This window comes from Agelaius phoeniceus, chromosome 4 (assembly GCF_051311805.1).
Source record: "Agelaius phoeniceus isolate bAgePho1 chromosome 4, bAgePho1.hap1, whole genome shotgun sequence".
Lineage (NCBI taxonomy): Eukaryota > Metazoa > Chordata > Aves > Passeriformes > Icteridae > Agelaius > Agelaius phoeniceus.
Window position 1 is genome coordinate 68,717,843 of NC_135268.1, and position 20,896 is coordinate 68,738,738.

At 44.1% G+C, this 20,896-nt stretch overlaps 1 protein-coding gene across 2 annotated transcripts in view; it reads right to left on the reverse strand.

Annotated features, from left to right (window-relative positions):
- REEP1 (receptor accessory protein 1) overlaps positions 1-19,556 on the reverse strand; it is a 68,504-nt gene extending 48,948 nt beyond the window's left edge. The window contains exon 1 of one of the 2 annotated variants that reach the window (XM_077177849.1): positions 19,329-19,556. In XM_077177849.1, coding sequence (XP_077033964.1) covers positions 19,329-19,360 — 32 coding nt within the window. In that variant the 5' untranslated portion in view covers positions 19,361-19,556. The remainder of the gene's footprint in view (positions 1-19,328) is intronic. The other variant, XM_077177848.1, reaches the window with a different exon arrangement.
- Between the last annotated feature and the right edge of the window lie 1,340 nt (positions 19,557-20,896).

A 20,896-nucleotide genomic window follows, 5' to 3' on the forward strand; every position in this document is an offset into this window, starting at 1 on the left:
ACTCTTTTGGGGAAGAAGAAGCAATCAATCCATCAAAATGTGATACTGAGGGAAATCAAATCTGTATCTTTTGGAAAAGAAAACATTCCTGTTCTGTGACCAGGTCAGATCTTCACCCAGCTCCACTGCTCCAAAATGCAGGGCTCAGGGTCTGGGTGCCCCAATGTTTTCCCTGTCCAGTACTGACCTTATAATTCTGGCTTTGAGAGCTTTGTTTTTCTCCAAGTCAGATAAATGGCAATTTGAAAACTAAATGGTATGTTTTAGATGGGAAGGGCTGCTTTTCCTGACTCTGGAGAGGGGGATGTTTATGTGGGAAAGAGCTTTTTTAGAAGCACTGATATTATATTCCAGAGCTGACAGATGGTTCAAAATCTGCATTGTGAGTTAGCCTACAGATTTATGGTAGGCTCATGATATGAAAAGGAACAGAAAAACTTATAACCTAACCAAACTGATTTCTAGGCTAAAAAAAGGTACAAACTATGGATTGCTTATCAACAGAGAAGCTCCACATTATTTTCATAGAAAACCACATCATGTTGAAAGTATTATTTTGGAATTATTTTGACTGATACTATATGAATCACCTTTTAGGAAGTATAACCACATACAGAAACCCAAACTGAGAACATAATCCTACTACATTCTCTGTATCTGAAAACTCAGTTCAGTTTACGGAAGACTTCCACCATCAAACCATAAGTGCTACCACTGTCTGAGGAAGTGGTGAGAAACAAAAGCTCCTGTTCATCTACATCTCACTGAAAGGCAGCTTTAGACTTCTTGTGGTGTACTCTTGGGACAGAAAACAGGAATAAAAAAAATTAAATTAAACCATAACACATCCAAATCAATTGCAACATAACCTCCTTAGAGTATTGTTACTTCAGCTTCTCAGGGACAGAACATTACTAGAAGTGCTTAACTAAATGCAAGGAATATTTCAGCTCAATGTAATTCCAAAATTAAACCAGAAAGTCTCTTTGGCCCAAACACTCAGCTAAAGCAATGCAAAATACTGACTTTCCATGGATTACCAATGACTCAATCTACTGTAACAGATCAAGCAGTCCCAAGGTTGCTGTGAGTACCTCTGGGCCTTGGAGCTCTCCAGAAGCTCTCAGAGGAGGAGAAACCCAGGGTAGCTCTCTCTGCTAGCCAAGGAGAGCAGTTTGGTCCAGAAATGGTCAGGCACAGTCATGGCCAGCTTGGTGCAAAACAGCCTGAGGTGAAATCCTGCTGCTGTTCCAACCCCTGCCATGGGCAGGGCCACCTTCCACTACTATGGAGGATCCAGTAGATGCTGGTAAATTAACAGTACATGTTAATTTAATGTTAATTTACTGTTACTTACCAGATGCTGGTAAATTCACAGCATAACTCCTTCCATCAGGAAGTGATTTTCTCACCTCTCTGAGGATTCCAGAACATTAACCAGAAAACCCAGAAGACCAAACATTTTGAGGGACCAGACTCACTGAGAACAAGTGGGACCCAACTCAGTGTAACCTCCAGGTTCCAGAACAAATGTCCACCTCTTAGTTAAGTAAACAAACAAACAAATCACCCACATACATCTTTAAAACATTTCTTCTCATTTTGATAACACATCTCAAAGGAGGATCTCAAAGTGCAGTATGAATATTATTGATGTGAATATCAAAGCTGGTGGCATTACTACTGATTTCTGATTATTTCTATTTAATTACTGGTTTATGTCTATTTTAAATGATAAGAAAGTGAGACATTAAAATCATACAGGAAGAATCATATCAGGATATGATATATCAGTGCCCAGTTTTGAACTCCAGTTTTAAAGCAAGAGTGTAAGAAAGTTAAGGCAAGATGATTCTACAGGTAATTTCAGAATATTCAGCCCAGCTCCATGCTTTGGTTAGCCCGGGTATCAGAATGCCACATGCTAAATATAACAGCTGCAAAATTGCTGTGAGTTCACAGGCCATGCAGACCAAGTTTCTCTTTCTGGCCCACACACACAGATTGGTATTTCTTCTGGGTACTATAAACATTTTAGGGAGTGGCTGGGCACCTGCTTTCGTACTAGGACCTGCATAACTTTTATTTTAAAACACAGGAAAACAAGAAACTCTCATACAGCTTGAAAAAGAAAGACTTCTAGTCTTTTCTAACAAGTATTTGACTAGGGTTTGTGGTGTGAATTTAATAGAGTTCTTTCCTCCAGGGTCTTTTGTCATTTCATTCATCCTTTTTAATCCCTCCATTTTATACAGCTAATAACACCATTGTAATGAAATGCATGGTGCAACTGAGATAAACATGAAAGCAGAGCTCTCCAGCTGGAGCTGAACTGATACAGAGCAGCCTCCAGACTAACCCAGACATAAGGGAGAGGAAAGCAGAAGGAAACACAGCTCTGTTCTGAAGCCATGGACCCCTACTGAATAATCAATCAGATCTGCTGGCTACACCTCTGAATTCAGCTTCAACTACCAGGACAACTCTTTGCCTGTAATTAAAATAAATCAGAAGAAAAATGACCATTTAGTGGCTAATCCTAAATCATGGTGTTAGGATAAGTGGTACAAAAGAGCAGCTGGGGCAGCCTAAATAACACCCTGACCTGGCAGCTCTCAGGGCTGTCCCAGGGCAGCATCAGCCCCACGGGGGTGACACCCATCGTGACAAGGCAATGGGAGAGGCTCCCCAGAGCACTTCACAGGCTGGGGGTGGTTAGCACCTACAGAGGAATGAGATTCATTATGGGATGCATGGGCAGAGAGTGGGCTTGGGCTCACACACAGAATGGAAAGCACACCAAAATGACAGCCCAGTGGCACCTCTTGTTTCACATCTTCTCCTTCACATACTCACCCACAATGGTCACAATGTACCTATTGAAGCTCTGGAGCTCTCCTGGAGGACACATGGAACAGCCAGCACCCAGCACTGGGCTCCTGAGCTTGCATTGGTAATGCTCACTGCAGAGCAGGAGCTCTTCCCCCAGGGCTGAATCTGGAGGAACCAGGCTCACCCAGGAACAAAGGAGCAGCACCAATCCCTTGCCAGAAATAAATCATGAGCCCCATCCAGTCAAATGTTCAGTATCTTCATCTCTGGACTCCTGTTCCTGCTTGCTTACCCTTGCTTTGAAGAATTATTTATATATATATAATTGGAATTTCCTTTGCTGCAACTTGTTTCCATTGCCTCTCCCTATTGAAAACAGGGAACCCCTGACACAGGGAATGGTTGGCATCTGACTCCATGATTCAGAATGCTGAACAATTGCTTTATTAAAACTATACTATATTCCATTAATACTATATTATAACTATACTAAAGAGATACTATACAAAAGATACTAAAGAATACTAAAGAAAAACCTGTGATTGTCTGTCACAGGTTTGAGCCAATTGGCCAAGGAATCAAAACCATCCTCAGCAGAATCCAATTGACAAATCACTTCAGGTAAACAATCTTCCTAACACATTCCACGTGTGCAAAAACAACAGGAGCAGCAAGTAGAGATGAGAATTGTTTTCTCTTCTTCTCTCTGTGCTTCTCCAGGAAAAATCCTGAGAGAGAATTATGTCTCTCTCTGTTCAGAGAATGTGAATGCCACATCTCCCCCTTTTGCTGCACCTCCACAAAAAGCCTTCTCTGTAACAATCCTCCTCATTTTTGAAGACAGCAATGACATCTCCACCATTTCTTATTAAGGCAGAACAAACACCCCACTCATCTCTTCTGGTGCACCATGCTCTCCAACCCTCTTCCACTGGACTCATTGCTGCCAGGGCTCTCCTTCTACCAGGGAAACTCAAATGGGATACTATACTCCAGCCAGAAACTGTGACATCCCCCCATAGCTGCAAAAGAGAGGGGAACAATCACTTTCTTCAACCTGCTGGATAATCCTCTTGCTATCCCAGCCCTGTGCTGAGATCTGGAAGAGAACAGCTCTCCATCATTCCTGTGGTCAGAGGCACAGCAGGGCCAGGGATCCAGTCCCTGGATGATGAGGAGATTCTTCCTTGCTGCTTGGAGAACCTTCTTCCTCAGCCCCACCACTCCCTTTCCTTTGCATTTGTGCTGTCCCCAAGGAGCCAAGCTGGGCAATACCCACTGGATTGCCAAGGGAAGCATGTGGAGAATAGCACCACACCATCTTAGCTCTGGGACTTCACACAGAAGAGGTGCTGTTAGCAGAGCTTCAAAAAGAGGGGCAGGGAGATGAAATGAATATTTACAAACAGTGCTCTAATTCTCTAGCTTAGTCATTTTTGGTGAGCTAGAGGAACAGTACATTTCCCTTATCTCTACAGCCACACACTCACATACAAGGCTTTGTGTCATTAACTGTGCAGTTGCTATCATGGTTTTATGGTAATGTTGCTGCATGATCCATTCTTACACAAAGCCATGAGTAGAGAGGTCATTATCAGCTTATTTACCCCTATGCCAAACATCATGGCCCACAGCACATATCTGGAGATAAAATGACACAACCTTTCTTCTGCTGGAGCTGGGAGCCTCACAGGGAAAGTGAATGACCCACACATGGTTAATACTCATGCTAGGATAATTTTTTTAAAAGATCAAGGGCTGCAAAGCCTTGATCAAGCTAAAATTGATTTAAAGGGCTTTCTTAAATGACAATCTCCTCCAGACAACCTAAATTCATCCTTCAGAGGTTGGAGAACTGTATTCTCAGGTTAAATGAAGAAAGATTAAATGAAATTGCTCCTAAGAAAAGTTATATTCTGCACTGTTGAAGGGTTGACCTATGATAGTAACAGGACAAATACACACTCCAGGGTCCAGAAATCTTTAATTTTTCTGATCTAATAATTCTAAAAGGCTTTTCAGGGCTATACTTAAGGACCCAGCAGTACCCTAGGCACAGAAATACCAGCACCTCTGTAAGCTTTCACCATGTTCAATCAGTTCTCTCCAAGTTTTTGGGAAATAGCTGAGTTCTCAGATCCCCTTTGTACATTTTGTACTTTGTACATCAGCCCAGCTGAGCATTCCCCTGCTTGGACATCCATCATGCAGTGCTGACACACAAAAGCTGCATCTGTTGTCCTTTAACTTGCTTGGGTTGGGCAGGATATTGTCACTTTTCTGGCTCAGAGCTTATCAGCCCACAGTGTGGGTGGGCTAAGATAACCCAGGTAGAGATTCAGCTGCCCAGTCTCCAAAATTCCTGCCCATCCTCTCAGTGACACCTGCATATTGCCCAGAACTGCAGCTGAAGTTAAATACTCTGACTTGTAATTCACTGGCCAAGTGCATGGGACAGGTACAGCTCATGCAATCTGTACAGAGCATTCTAAAACACCTTTGCTTTTGCTCAACAAAGAGTATCCATGTACAATCTGTACAAGTAGAACTTAGACACATTTCCTTTGCCACTCTGGGATGTTTCTTAAAATGCAAGGCTTCTCTTCTGAACTTTGAAATCTCTCTACATCTATTTAACTTTCCTATATCATGATTCACCTCACAAGTGAACACACTTCTGCTACAAAAACACAATTCCTTCCCTATTCCTCACAAATAATTTTATCTTTTTAATACCTCCAGGTTTTGTATTCCTTGACAAATATTTCATTTTCTTTTAAATTTCTGATATTTTCCAATCTTACCATAGCTTCTCCCTGAAGCTTAACAGGTTAAACACTTCCCTGTTACACCAAAAGACTAGATTTGAATCCCTGTAATATCCTAGTGAGTGAAGTTTGGGTCTTTAACTAAAGGTAAGAGAGAGGAAGGGGTTTCTTTTTACTTCCACTGATTTTTACAGCACAACTACTATTCACCTACATTATATTTTCTTAACAACCACCTATTACCTAAAGAGCAGGCAAGGCTCACTAGCAAGGACAGGTATCTACTGAAGCATTTCCTGGCACAGCAGCTCATATTGAGAGCTTTACAATGACATCTGACAATTTTAAATTTTGGACAAATAGATACCTAGGGTAAAAACTTTCAGAGAAGGCTGAGATGACAGATATCTACATGTTCCATTGCCCATGCTGGAAAATAAATGGTTTTCACCACTGGAAATCAGCAGCTTGGTCACAGCCCAGGCAGTGTGAGATCTAGAAAGAGAAGCTGCAGTTTCCAGGCACTGCTTCTGTGCCACCCCCATCATCACACAGAGAGACAATCTCACTGTGAGCACATCCCAGCAATTCCCACATTTCTCATTTATTCTCATCAGGTGATTTCTTGGAAGCACTTACAGGAACATTTCCATTCAAAATAAAGTATCAGGCAATAGTTTCTCAGAAAAGAGCACGCACACAGCCCCGCAGGTTCAGAGTACAAATCAAAATATCTGATGCTCACAGATATATGCAATATATGCATGCATTATAGAAGTTGGGATTTAAAATCCAGTTTCACAATTTGATGAAGACATCAGGTTTTTTTAATGCCTCAATACAGCAGTGTTGCTATCCAGATACTCAATCCTCCTTCTGACAGAAGATGTCATGTTCCCATTTGCATTCAATTTTGATCTCTCCCAGAATTCTCATGTCCATGAATTTCAGGCTCTAGCTGAGAGCCTTAGAGAGCAAAAGGGATAAGCCATGCTGCTCTCTTCTATTCTGCATTTCCCCAAACACAAATGTGTTCAGATCAAAGCCTGTGACACAGGCACAGCTCCATCCCTACACCATGAGGAACACCACTTTGTCTCAGGCTTGGGTAAAGAGCCTGTGCATTGCACAATTCTGAACAGAAGGGGCTTTGCCTCTCTTCTTTCTTTTGGCTTAGAGACTTCACCTCTTTTCTATTCTCACCTTTCCTCTCATACATGTACCTTTCAGCTGGCAGCTACTCAAAATATAAAATAAAATATAAACTGAGTCCTAGGAGCCAGATGGAGACTTCAGAGAAATAACTGGGGAGAAAAGCAAAGGGGAAGACAGCCAATTCTTCAAGGACCATTTCAGAGATTTCTAAATAAGCAGCTGCTTGAGAAGGCAGCCTGTACTTTTTGTGGGAACACCCACACTGCATGCTATCACATGCATGCTCTTCATCATTTCTTATTCATTAATACTGCTGGGTTAAATGCCACAGCCCAGTGTCTGTCCCCTCTCTCAGCAAGGGGATTCACACAGGAGGATGACAATGTTGCAAGTGCCACTGTAAATAAAGCATTTCTATTTTGAAATGAAATGGTTAAAGTGTTTCAAACACATGTAGCTGTATAAAATGTGTCTGGAGAACTGAATTTACACAGACTTCAGCCATTTATGGCCTGGCTGCTCAGAGTGAGGTTTCCTGGTCTCAAGAATATACATAAATTATAATGGTGTTTGAACAGGGACCTGATTTGTTACAGCCAAGTATCTGCAAACCTCAGCAGAATAATAATTGAAAAAGAATGCTGAGCTACTCCAGTTTAGCTGTATAGCACATCTGAGTGCAAGAAATCTCAGGACACACTATATCAAAGAGATGAAAAAATATCTCATCTATAAATAAATCCTTGGGGGTGGGGGGTATGAGTTTACAGAATGGGTTTACATGAGATTAAATATAAATTACCACAAACTACATGGAAAGCAGACTGGTTAATTTTAAAGTACCATGCAAAATCAGGCATAGTACTCATAAATTTAAAATGCACATCCTGCTTCATGGACAGCAGGCAAGAATCTTTCAGTGGCTGTCTGCAGGGTCTCAAGCAGCTCTGCTGATTTTGCAGTGGTCTAGGAACAATATGTAGAAACAGGCAGAGAGTGTGTATCATAAATCACATATGTCACATCCCCTCAGGCCCTGGAAATGGCTGTCAGTGAGCTGCTGGCCTGTCCAGCTCTGAAAAGCCTGCAGAGCAGCAGTGGTTTAAGGTAGGCAGGATCAGGGATGAGCTCAGAGCCAATGGCCATGGTTAGCCAGCAGCCTGTGTGACAGAGCTTCACACCAGGTACAGGCATGAAGCAGCAGAGATCACAGAGTTTCAGCCTGTCTGATGGGATTAAAGTAGCTTTAAATATGTGCTAGGGTGCAAGAAGGCATTTGCATTCTTTAGACTGAACCTAAAGGGAGGGTGGTCATGCTCCTCACCCTCAGCTTTCAGTGGGTATGACCACTCCATAGACAAAAGCTGGCTAGTGAAGCCCAGCAGAGCTCCAGAGGTGAGGCCAGAGGGGTCTTGATTCCAGCTTTGGGATGGCCCATTCAATTGGCTTGGGTGCCTGAAGTGCAGGCAAACCCAAATTCCTATTTACTGATGAAACTCCCAATACTAAAATGCAAGGATCATGACAGGAGCCCTCTGTCCTTCACTGTCACCACTCAAAGGGCAGCTTAACTCAAAGCTCACCAAGAACACAAGTCCTCCATTGAACTGGCCAACTTCAGTCCCATAATATTCCATTTTCCAGGATGCAGCTGGCACCCTCTGCAAGGCCTTCACTATTCTGAACTACAAAAACAACCTTAAGTCTCCCACCTGGGTGGATTTAAACCACTCCCTGACCTCAGCAAAGCAGCAACCAGTTGACACAATTTTAAGCTCAGGTATTGCCATAGGGATGAAAAAATTATTGAGGTTTGCATTGAAATAGCATTTTTCATCTATTTATTTAGTTTGTCTGCAGAAAATCCAGCCTTGATTCTTCAGGTTTACCACAAGCCAGGACTGGGATTTTTTTTTGTGGCAGTTCTTGCTGAAATTTGGCACTGCACCCCTTAGCCTACTTAGAAGGGCACAATAGAGAAGCTTTAATTATTCCACATACAAAATTTTTTCCTCCCCATCATGTAGTGTGACTTCTTTCCTAGTTACATTCAGAAGCTTTCTATTGAATTTCATCTTTTTTGTTTGGATGATCATACTTCACACAGATTTTGTAACTGATCACATGGCTGTAAGGCTTTTCTGAGCACATAAAATTATACATTTATTTGATTGCTGGATTAGAGGAAAAGAGTTTGTGCAATTCTTGATGGAATGAAGAATCTCCAAATCTTCTAAGTGAATGTGTGGTTCCTCAATTATCTCTAAGTGTTCACCATGAATTCTCATCTTAGAGTCAGCTGTAATCAGCTGTAACAGAACATACCAAACACAAGGTTCTCACAATGCTGTCAAAATACTGATAAAAACAGCTTTACTGAGCACAGTGAGATGGGAGATCACAAGCAGACACCAGGATAGGCAGCAGAACACAAGGATTTTTGCAGACCTGTTCAAAAGGACCACAGAAGTCTCCATTGCAGGCTCATGACAGTTACAGCTTTATAAATATCCAGATACAGATGTATCTGTGAGGAAGATTATATCAGAAAGCATCATTAGACCTCAGGTTCTCTATAAATCATTAGAGTCAGCAGGGGATTGGTTTGACTGATTGCACTCTGACAGTTCTGAAAAGAGGTGAGCACAGTGTAACAAGGACAAGGAAATTCCTACAACGTTTATAGAGGAAACAATTTGCTCTTAGTTCAGTGTTTGTGTTTTTAAGGTATATTTTAAAATAGCAGCTTCCTCTCTGCATTTGATCCTATGAGAAAGACCCTTTCTGTATATATAGGACAGCAGAGTGTGTTGCCATGGAAACTATTATGATCTACTTAAATTCAACAGATCCAGCCTTATGGGGTATATTCCCCAGAGTATCTCAATTTAATTATTAATGTTCTTTCTAAACAGCAACATCTTTCTGTTTTGACCAAAATCCTTCTAAGCAGAATGAAAACAATAAACCTGGAAAGCAGAGTCCTTTGTTCAGCTACAAAACAGGTACAATTAAGCCAGGGAAAAATGCAAACAGCCTCCAGGCTGCCCTGACAATGTGCTTTAACTCAGACCCAGATGAATTGTTTGGAAGAGGGAAAGTCCCATTCAGTGCTTGTGTCCATCATGCCCCTGGCCTCTCTGCTGTGGTTTCCAGCAAAAAATACCAGCTAGGATTGTGGGATTCTTTTGCAGAGGGACATGCTCAGTGGGATCTAAACACTGGCCAGCAATTCCTTTTCATATAACCACCTGTCTTACAGTCATTCTCAAGTCAAACCACTCAATCTTTTTCCATGCAATACATGACTGAACTCAAAGCCTTTTAGCCTCAGGGCAGCTCCAGCATCCACCTCTCTCTTTCACATGTCACCATGAATTCTGCAGGTAGATTTAGGAGCCAGATGGTGTGATTGAACCTGACCTGACACCAGGGATAGTTTCTTGTGGGTCACATAATCTGAGTGTCTTGTAAGTCTAAGTTTAGACATGCACAGAGCATGTCCTCCCAAGCAGAAGAGGCAGCAGGACAAGCAGAACTGAGCAGAATGAGGCTCAAGAGCTTCAAACCACAAAAGGGCCTAAGGCAGAGCATGGCCCAGAGCAGTCCTGTGGGAACTGCCCAAGCTAGAACAACCACCTCATCATGAGGGCTGTTTGATGGGACCTACAGCTGGAGAGAGCAGCTCACAGCAAGGGTCAGAGCTTTTGTGCTGAAGACATCAAGAGAAAGGTGACCATGAAATATTGTGGTGGATGGAGAAGTGATTGCTCTGCTCTTTACCATCACCAGGTGTTTCCCATCTGTCCTCCCTTCAAGGCTGCTCTTCCTGAAATGCCAAACAAGATTCCTGCTTGCACTTCTCCACGAGTGCTCCTCAGGGACTGACAGCCAGGAGAGTTCTGCCACAGAAGAAGCTTTTCTATGTAAAACATCCCAGAGCACCCCACAACTTCTGACCATTGGCTTGGAAATTTCAGCTCAGAATTCATATTTACCTGGCCCCTCCAATTCTGCTCCACTGGGGGCACCTCACGCCCACATCAGGCTCTGCCATGTGCAAAATAGAACTGGTAGTTTTCATAGACAGAGATTATCACTAAGACTATTTTACAGTTACCAAATCAGGAAAGAATAAATAATTTGCCCTCTTCCCACTGCACTGAATCCAGGTTCTTGATATTCTCATATAAAATCTGCTGTACAAGCCCTTTCCTTGGTTATTGGTCATAAACCTCCCTCAAAACATGAGGCAAGAAATGTCTGTCAGTTTTTGGCTTTCCGGTGCAAGCATTTATTTATAGGCTGGAAATGAGAAATAGAATAAATGAGCTGAATGAAAGGAAGCAGCAGCATGAACTCAACAGAAGTGTTTCTTCTGCAGGAGCTGCAACTGTTCATTAATGCTGATTGCATTGGACTGGCCTGGTAAATTCACAGGCAGGTACACACATGGTCCTGGCATCCCTGGGATCTGTCCAAAAAGGCACAACATTCCAGACATGAGGGGCAGCTCCTCACAAATAGGTTCTTCAATATTGGTTTTGTTATCCTGTAAAATCTGCCATTTTTGGAAAGCAAAATATTATTATTGGCTCCATATCAGAGAAAGGGGAAAGAGAGGCTGCAGCTTTACTGACCAATTGATGGATTCGTGGATAAACTGGATGTTTATTTGTCAGCAATTAGTGCATGAGCAGTCAGGGATGCAGCAAGCAGCATCTGAAGAAACAAGCCTTTCCTCAGCATGACACCAGTTGTCTCCCAGTCACTGCCAAGAGTAAATCTCCAACGTGACACCCAATCCTCTGCCTCCATATAAATGTGTGTCCCTTCTGAAACACAATCCTTGCTCTTCATCTCTACTTACTGTACAAGCAGCTTCTCTCCTTTGATGCCATCCCTGCCCTGCTTCTGGCTCTGTGACCACTTTTACCAGCATGCAGATCTCTGCTTTACCACCCAAGTTAAAATCCCTTGCCCTCCCCTTCTATTCTTTCTTGTCAGCAAGAAACAAACAGCAGGTTCTCTGCTAAGGAGCTGGGCCTGTTCTGAGGCTCACAGCAAAAGATGGAGTGGTTCTGTGTACAAATCCTGGGAAAGTACCACCCATGTTTTTAGCTCTGGCATGGTGCTCCAGGCCTGGAGTGCCTTCCCAAGTCCTACCTATGGAATGAGCAGGTGTGTCCTGTTACCTCAGTCATCCTCTTCAAAAGCACACAAGTCATGGAAAGATAAAATACAATCTTCATTTTGTCACTTCTCCTAGCTCTTTCTCACCACTCTGCTCACCATCTGTTTTGCCTGTATTTCATCAATTTAGATTCTGTCTTACTACATGCATGTAAAATGCCAAATCAGAGCATGAACACCTTACCAGCAAGAGTGTCACAGAGAAACTACTGAGGAACACAGGATCAGTCTCAAGAATGACTTACCTAGAATGCAGAATTGCAGGTATTCATACCTTATTTATTTTTCTATTATTACAGAACTTAGAAGAATCAGCTAGAGACTATCCCCCACTGTCTAGATGTTGTAAGATAAAAAATACTAAATGAACTAAAATGAACTAAATGTTGTAAGACAAAAAATACTAAATGAACTAAAAAATACTAAATACTCTTGTTGCCCACAAGAGTTTGCAATCTAAGTAGCATACCAGTGATAGCAAAAGTATGTGAGACCTTCCCTGCAAAAAGCAGCATGTGATTAACTTCAACCATAGAGGTGATCTAAGGGAGATTTTGCCATATGAGCCTGATCACATGGATGGATCCCTTCATTAGGCCATTTCACCTTACAAGACCTGCCTGAAATCTGAGGGGTCCCAAGTGGACAAGCCAACAAAAGGGAATCTAGACTCACATCCTTGCTGCCTAATGAAGACATAGAAGAAATTTTGTCATACAAAGATTCTGCAGCAATCCAAACTGACTAATACTACTGCAGCTCTCAGATCTTCATCCACCTTTAGCCTGATTATCCTGAAAGTTCCCAAGGTATCAGCTCTGCCTGCTGAGACATGGAAGCAGAAACACAAATGCAGTGCTCAGTGCTCAGAAGCAACTGCTGCTCAGGAAGAAGGAGGTGTGATTGTGTGTTGTCTCCCTTCATCCAATTTGTGCCAAGCATTTCCCCTTGACCCAACAGCTCTCCATGTAACACACAACCCCTGATGGAAGCTCCAGTCTCACTCTGTTAACTGCACTAAGAGCACATGAAAGTGTTTCTCAGTCATTCCTAATCACTGGACCATCCAAACTTTGAAAGAAACACACAGCTTATTTTAAATCCCGCTGTTCCTTAAGGATAGATGATAAATAATAAGTCACATGGAACTGGCAAAATGTTGAAATGGTAATGTTTTACAAAACTGTAATTCAATAGATTACAGAACTTGTAACTAAAAATGAGTAAAAATTGGCATCTTCTATCTAAACTAGTTAGGACACAACTAGTCATGCCTGTATGAGGGTTTCTGGTTTAGAGCTGAAATACTGACTGACCACAGCTCAAGTACCTTGGATCTAAATCTCCCTCCTGTGATTAGGAAACCAATTTTAGGCAGTGTAATGCCTGATATAGTAGCCTGTATTAAGCAGTCTGGCTCTTGCTTGCTGCTGACTATTACCCTAAGGACAGTACTGAGGATCTGAAAGGGAACAGGTCATGATTCAGAATACTTTGGCCTTTGGTTGTTTGACTGCCTCAGTAGCATCTATTTAAGTTTGTAGCTTTGCTCTCTCCCTCTCACACCATCAAAAATCCATACAAAAACTACACACACACTTCCCAATTCCCTTTATCAGGTTGCCTTTTATTAACTTATTGAGCAAGCAGTCTGGAGGAAATATGTTACCTGTTACCCTGTGGAATTCTGTACACATCCCTTGATCTCTGTGTGTCTTGGTGCCCTTACCCATACAATGGCAGTAAAAATCCCTTTAATGACAACAACAAAAAATAATGCTTCAAAGTGCTTTAATACAGTGAATGAAAAGGGTCCTACAAAGGCAAAATACTGTACAGAGGCAAAGCCCCTTGGCTAGAACCCATAGCTGCCAGGCTGGTAAAATATCCTCCCAGAACCAGTCAGATCTGTGATGTGCACACCAGAAAACCTTCCCCACTGGGGCCAGGAGCATTTCCAGCACATCTGTGTTGGGCAGAAAATCTGGGTCAGGGCTGCCAGAGCAGCAGGCAGCCCCTGCTGTCCCCTGCAGCGTGATCACAGGGTCACATTTCACACCAAGGGCACGGCGAATGTCGCACCTGCGCTGGCTGCTCCTCTGTCACTTACTGGCACCAACAGGTTCTGCCCCCTCAGCAGAGCCAAAGGCTGCAGCAGGGATGCACATGACAGCCACAGGGACCATGTGCTCTTCACACTGCAGTGCAAGCCTGCAGCCTCTGTTTTGGAGGCATTACACCACTTTTTATACAGGTAACATTTATCAGTAAACTCCAAGTATGGCAGGGGGGCTGCCCTTCCCACTTCCCAGCTCCAGAGCACAGAAGAGTCTACTGCAAACTCATCCCACAGCCTTGGCTGGGAGCTCAAGCTGCACTTTGGGTCCTTTGCTGTATTTTCAGATAATTTTACACCTCTGGTGTGAGGCCTGCAGAGAGCAATGAACACCTGAATCCCTCATGTCACCTGCCAGCACCAAGTAAAGCAGGCTGTGAAGGACCTTAGTGGAGATAAGAATTGTTTTCTCTGAGCTTTCTCACAGCTTCTCAGGAAAATCCTGGGAGAGAATTAAGTCTCTCTCTGTTCAGAAAATATGTGAATACTACAGACCTTCACATACAGAATGTATGACAACTAAAATACAAATGCAGATGTATCAATAACCAACACATTATATATATCAAGTGGTAACATCAGCTGAAATGCTGATGCGTCAATAACCAACAGCTTGAAGCTGTGCTCTGCTTTTATGAGAGAAGTCCCTGCTTGCTTGAGTGGATCCTGTCTCTGCCTCTCATAAAGAAGACACAAGTTATCATTTTCTACCTTCAGATAATAGCCATGATATGACTTTTCAGGTTTTGTTTCATTCATAAATTTCTTCAGGCTTCCTATACACATGAAAAGTGGGAGGAGGAAGGATCTGCTCAGTTTCTCTAAAATGGAAATTCTTTACAGATACAAAGATGAAATCAATGTCTGACTCAGTAGCACTATGAATTGACACCAGGTGAAGATGGGGTGGCCAATCTCACAGCCTTGCTGAAACAGCATCACAATAACCAAGAAAGAGAAAGCTAACAAACTGTGATAGAGAAGGAAATCACACATCAGGTTAAAGAATTCTTTGGTTCCCCTTTGATTTTGTTCAAAATCCAACCCCTTCCAGGGACAGCCAGCACACAGGGATGGGAATTCCCAGTAAACATACCTAAAGCTGCCATTCTCTTTCACATCAAAACATAAGAGATCAGAGAGGCCATTAATGATATCTTGATTTAAAAGAAAATAAATGCAGGCAAAAAAAGCATAATTAAGGCTGTGGATTTTCACCATGAAGAACATATTTAACCATTTTATAACAATTTGCAATGCACTTCTAAGCTTCTCACAGGAGGAATTCAAATGCCTAAGCCATCACATAGCATCATATCATCTACTGATAACCTGTCTAACCCAGCTTTGTTTCTACTGGCATTTCCTTCCTCTGCCAGGTGTTCCAGATTGAAAGTCTTTCAACAGGCAGTGTGATGTGTCTAACTTTCAGAATGGGAGCCAAACCCCTTTATTTCTGTTCTGTGTGATCCCAAGCACATAAACCAAGTCTCATGTTTCTGACCAAGGACAGGATTCCCATGCCAATACAATAGGCTGCATTTATATCCACAACTTTTAACTTCAAAGGGCCTGTAGACAACAGCCAAAAGTAGCTATCCAGGATTGCCAGTGCTGTGCACTGTAGCTGAACTGGTCTGCAATAACAAAGACAGATCCCCAAGTCCTTCTCCTAGAGAGGCCTCTGCCTTTTGAGGGAAATTGAATCTCCTTTGAAATGAACAGCAATAATTTGTAGTGCTAAGACAGACCAATGGTCCCTTCTGGTCTGCCTCAGGGAAGATAAATTCACAACAGTTCATTACACTTCACAGATGAAGAAACTGAGATACAGGTGGCTCCAGAATGTCCTTTGAGATGTACTCAGAGATGAAGAATAAAAAAAGGTTGTAATTAACCTACAAATAACTATGCTTTCCCACTCCAGTTGCTGTGAGAGACATAGGAACAAGTCACTCCAAGATGCAACAATTGCAATTCCAGAGATCACAGGCATCCCTTGGTGGAAAAGTCATCTGTAATTCACTGCCATGAGAAAAGAAATGTCCTGATTTTGTTCTCACTGAGATGAGTGAAAAAGCTACTTGGGAGTAGTACCACAGGAGAATGAGAATTGAGCTCTTAGAGGAAAAAGACATCCAGGGACACAATTACCTTTTTGTTTCACATTTGTACAGTACCTAGGGCAGATCCTGAACATAATATCCTTGACTTGAACACACAGCTATGGCAGAGATGCTGCTCTGAAGGTATCATTTCTCTGCTGAGGGTTCCCAGCACACAGTTCTGCAGGCAGAACAGAACCAGCCAGCACTCTGGACATAAAGCCCAAACATTAAAGGTGAAATGAGGTAAGAGAAGGTTTGCAATGAGCTGCCTGGCTTCCTGCTGAAAAAGGTGAGAAGTGCTCACTGGTTCTTCTCCTTCAGCAATGCTTTGGAAATAGAAACTGCCAGGACAGAACCAGTAACAACCAAATCAGAGACAGGGGAAGCAGCAAAGCTCCTAAGAGACAAAGCAAAGGAAGCAAAGGCTTGCTTTTGTCTAAAGCCCTTTCTGTTAGCTGAGTCATATCAGACATAGCCCCTGTGGAGATCAGCAGAAGTCATAAGAGCATAAATCAACATTAAGAGTGTGACTAAACCACACCACGCCACTTTCTTCATAATCCTTATAAGTTAATAAGATTTAATGAAAAAACAACTACATAGACACAAGCAGAGGGGAAAAAAGCCCAACCAGGTGGCCATTCTACTTAAGCACAGCTATCTGTACTGATGGATCAACCAGTGATTCATAATGAAATGGGGAAACTGGATTAAATAGCTTAAATCTTTGCCATGATCCTAATCTGAAGACCTTCTGTACACCAAAGAGTCAGGGATCCAAATCCCAGTTACTCTGGATGGTCTGTGCTGTGCTGCAGGGGGATCCTGGCTGTCTGGCCTGTGGTGGGATGCACATTCCTCTTGGATACAGGAGAAACTTGCTCATCACCTGACATTAAACCACCTGCCCACCTTTGTCTCCATCTAAGTGTAGCAACAAGCTCTCTTGTGAACATCCTTTTCATCTGGCAGTAGGAGTGAGGAATGGAAATGTCTTTCAAAACAAAAAATGCTCTGAGAGTTGAAAAGATCAAAGTGTAAGGGAACCTTTGCACAGACAGATCTGCATGGTGTGCTGTGTCAGACAGAGGGCTCCTCCATGTCAGACACCTCAGGGTTTCTGGGATCTGATGGAATGTAAGATTATTTATAATCTCCTCCTGTTTTATGCAATGCTACCTCTAGCAAATGGTGTTTTAGGCAATACTCTGAAGAATCCAAGTTTCTGACTGGGATCTTAACAAACCAGGACTTCCTGGTGCAAAATAGTCTTAAAGGATGGATGTACACTCAGCAGTGGAAAGAAAGTGGTGACCAAGCTTGGCTTGCCCTAGGTTTCCTTGCAAAATTCTTACTTATTACTATGACTGCTAAATAATTAATATTTACACTGCATATTCATTATTTGCTACTGAAAATGCAGCATAACAAATAACTGGTACTGCCCTCTGCACAGCTGAGTCCATGCTGTGACATGTTATTGTGATAACACTGAAGAGAGCAGGAAGGTCTGTGTGCTCAGCTAACTACCTGCCTGGTGAATCGCTCCAGGTCCTGCCCCTAGCAGATTTTTACCCAGCCCATGTGTCTTCAATGAAATCATCTGTGTAGATGTGCATGTGCTCAGACAAGTAAGTTAAAGTACCACCTCTGTGTAGACATTCTTTGTTCTTGAGGATTAGCTGGGTTACACGATAATGTGGGGTTTTTCAAAGTGGAAATTAGTCTAGTAAAAGAAGAAAGAAAAGCTGCCTTAGACAATACATGCTACATCACACATTGCTGGCAGAGATACCTGCACAGTTATACTGTTCAGATTAAATCTTTTAAATATTTAACACTCTTTCCCAGAATGAAGTGCAAGCCAAATAATGGCTAGCTGCAGCTGAATCCAGATGACAGACCTCCAGGGGCTAAATTCAACTCCAGAGCCCCCTAAAACCTTCACATCTGACACTTAATGTCTTACTGATACAGAGACATAACTAAGTCAAAGGTGAGTTTTCCTTTTGATATTTCATCTTATATGGCAAAAGAGACCAGGAAAATGCTTTTCTGGAAACATGCTGATGGTGCAACATCATGGCACGTTTCTTTCAGACAAAGAAAGTGACAGGCCCTCACAGATGCTCTAAAATAACTTAAGAGCACAACAGATGTCCTCCTGAATCTGCAGGAGAGGCATCTGCATGTATATGATGGAGAAAACTGGCAAATTATTCATCTGATGCCATATATTAGCCTTCCCCAGTCACATTTCCAGGAGGCAGATCAGCCATCCTGCTGCCCCACCTTAAGACTGTAATCTCCCTCCTCCAGGAATTTTCCAAATTACATCCAAAACGCCTTTTTCTCCCTAAACCTCTCCTGAGATGGGGCAGATAAACATATACCTCGAGCTTGCTCCGTTTCCCCTGTTGCCTGGGAAGAATTTCCAGGGAATTTTTACATCTATTCCCACCTAGAGCAGCTTCAGCCATGGAAAAGCTGTAGGACGAACGCAAAGAGCCACACGCTTCTTCAACCCAGACTGACAGGTTAAAGGGAGAGCGAGATCGCCTTTTGAGAGGACGGGCGGCAAGTCGCAAAGAGGAAAGGAATATTTGATATTTATTTCGCGAAACAGACAGAAGAAAGCGGCGGCTGGGAGACCCCGCGGCCGCCTCTCCCACGCCCCCTCGCGAGCCCCCGGCCACGCCGAGCCCGGTAACAAAGCGCCGAGACAAGCCCGTGTCCATTCTCCCACCCGTGGATGCTCCATCAGCCCCTCGGGACCCCCCGAGGCCGGTAACAAAGCGCCGAGACAAACCCGTGTCCATTTTCCCACCCGTGGATGCTCCATCAGCCCCTCGGGACCCCGAGCCCCTCCGGGCGATGTCACCCGCTCTTTTTCTCCGCTGTCACCTTGCGCTGCACAGCGCGGCAGCGCTTTACCCTGCACCCCACCCCCGGTGATTTTCTCATGCTGGAAAATCCCACCTGACCCACCTGCCTCACCCGCCGGGCAGCCCAGCGCCCCGGCCCCGACAACAACCTGCTAAATTTAGCCCGGTATCCACAGCAGGGGCAGCGGGGCGGACGCCGCACACACACACACACACACACAGGCGCGGACATGCGGGCGCACGCTGCAGGTGCCGAGCGGCAGCTACTCACACCACGAGCCTGGAGATGATCCATGAGACCATGGCGCTGCCGTGTGCCGCAGGGCCGGCTCTCCCGGCACGGAGGGCTCGCCCGGTGTGCTCGCCCGCTGCCGGCCGCCGCCCGAGTGCGCGGGGCGGGCGGCTCGGCCATCCGGCCCCGCAGCCTCAGCGCAGCCTCACTGGCGGCACCGCCCGCAGCCAACGCGCAGCCGGGCCCGGCCGCCCACACTGGGCAGGGCCCGCAGCCGCCCCCCGCGGGAGGAGGAGCGGGAGCCCCCCACGCTCCCCGGAGGGAGCTTTGGCGTGAGGAAGGGGTCCCTGCCCCAGCCGCGGCACCTGGAGCTTCTGGACAACCGCAGCCGAGCAGGACACGAAGGAAACCCAAGGGACTGTTCACAGCAAAGGAAAGGCAAAGCTAAGGCTCGGGGTCCGTAGAAAGAGAAGGATTTCCCCGTTTCCCCCTACCCTGCAAAATGTCCAGGCACAACGGACAAGGGTATTGGACACAGGATCCAGGTAAATTCCCATCATCGTCAGTGATGACAAGCAGGAATCTCTCATCGACATCACTTTTCATTAGCGGGTCTCACGGCTGTCAAGTCCAATTTCCATGAGGAACAGCTGCCCACACACAAAACAACATATGTTGGTTTGACCTGCAGGTTGTTCTCTTTAAGTTTCCTTTGGGTTCTTTTCCTTTCTTTCAATGAGACATGCCAAATGTGGTTAGATTGCCTGAAATCATCTCCCCTGCTTTGGTTTACCCCTTCTACTGGAAACACACGTGCCCATGGCAGTTCATTATGAGGTTTTGTCTTGTAGTAATCCTGAGATCTCAAGCTTGCCACCAGAGCAGCCCCAAGCTTTACTTGGAGGTTGGTCTGTGAAGCAGCTGGCCTGTTTCTGGCACTAGGTCCAGGGCTCTGGCCACCCCTGTCCCTGGGTGCACTGCAGGATCCTCTCCTCCATGCCACATTGCTCTTTCTGAAGACTGGGCAGCTGCAGCAAAGTGTCCCTATCATTGTGAGACAGTATAGCTGAAAGATGCTGAAAATCACTCATGTATTGTGAATAACCTGGCAAGAATTCTTTCAAGGAGAGACTGAACATTTCAAACCAGAGGCAGCAGTCCTAGGAGCTGATCACAGGCTGTCTACTCCCAGGTTACCACAGACATCTTCACAGCCTTATCCACAGTATCCAGCCCTTACCATAGAATGGTTTGGTTGAAAGAGAACTTAAAAGTCATCTCATTCCAACTACCTGCCATGGGCAAGAACACCTCCCACTAGACCAGGTTGCTCAGAGCCCCTTCCAGCCTAACCTTACACCTCACTTTTCTTCTGCTTAGATCAAAAGTTCTCTGTAATAGGATCACCTTTTTGTTGTCATCTTATTGCAAAGCTCCCATACCTTCTCGGTGATCTCTCGTGTGCAGCTCCTCACAGCACTCACTCCTTCTTCACAAAGCAACCAACAAAACTCCAACTCTCCTCACCCAGCTAACCCACTCTTTTGTAGCACTCATCCTTATTGGACACAGCTGTGGCCTATTAAGGGCAGGCCTGTTCCTAATCT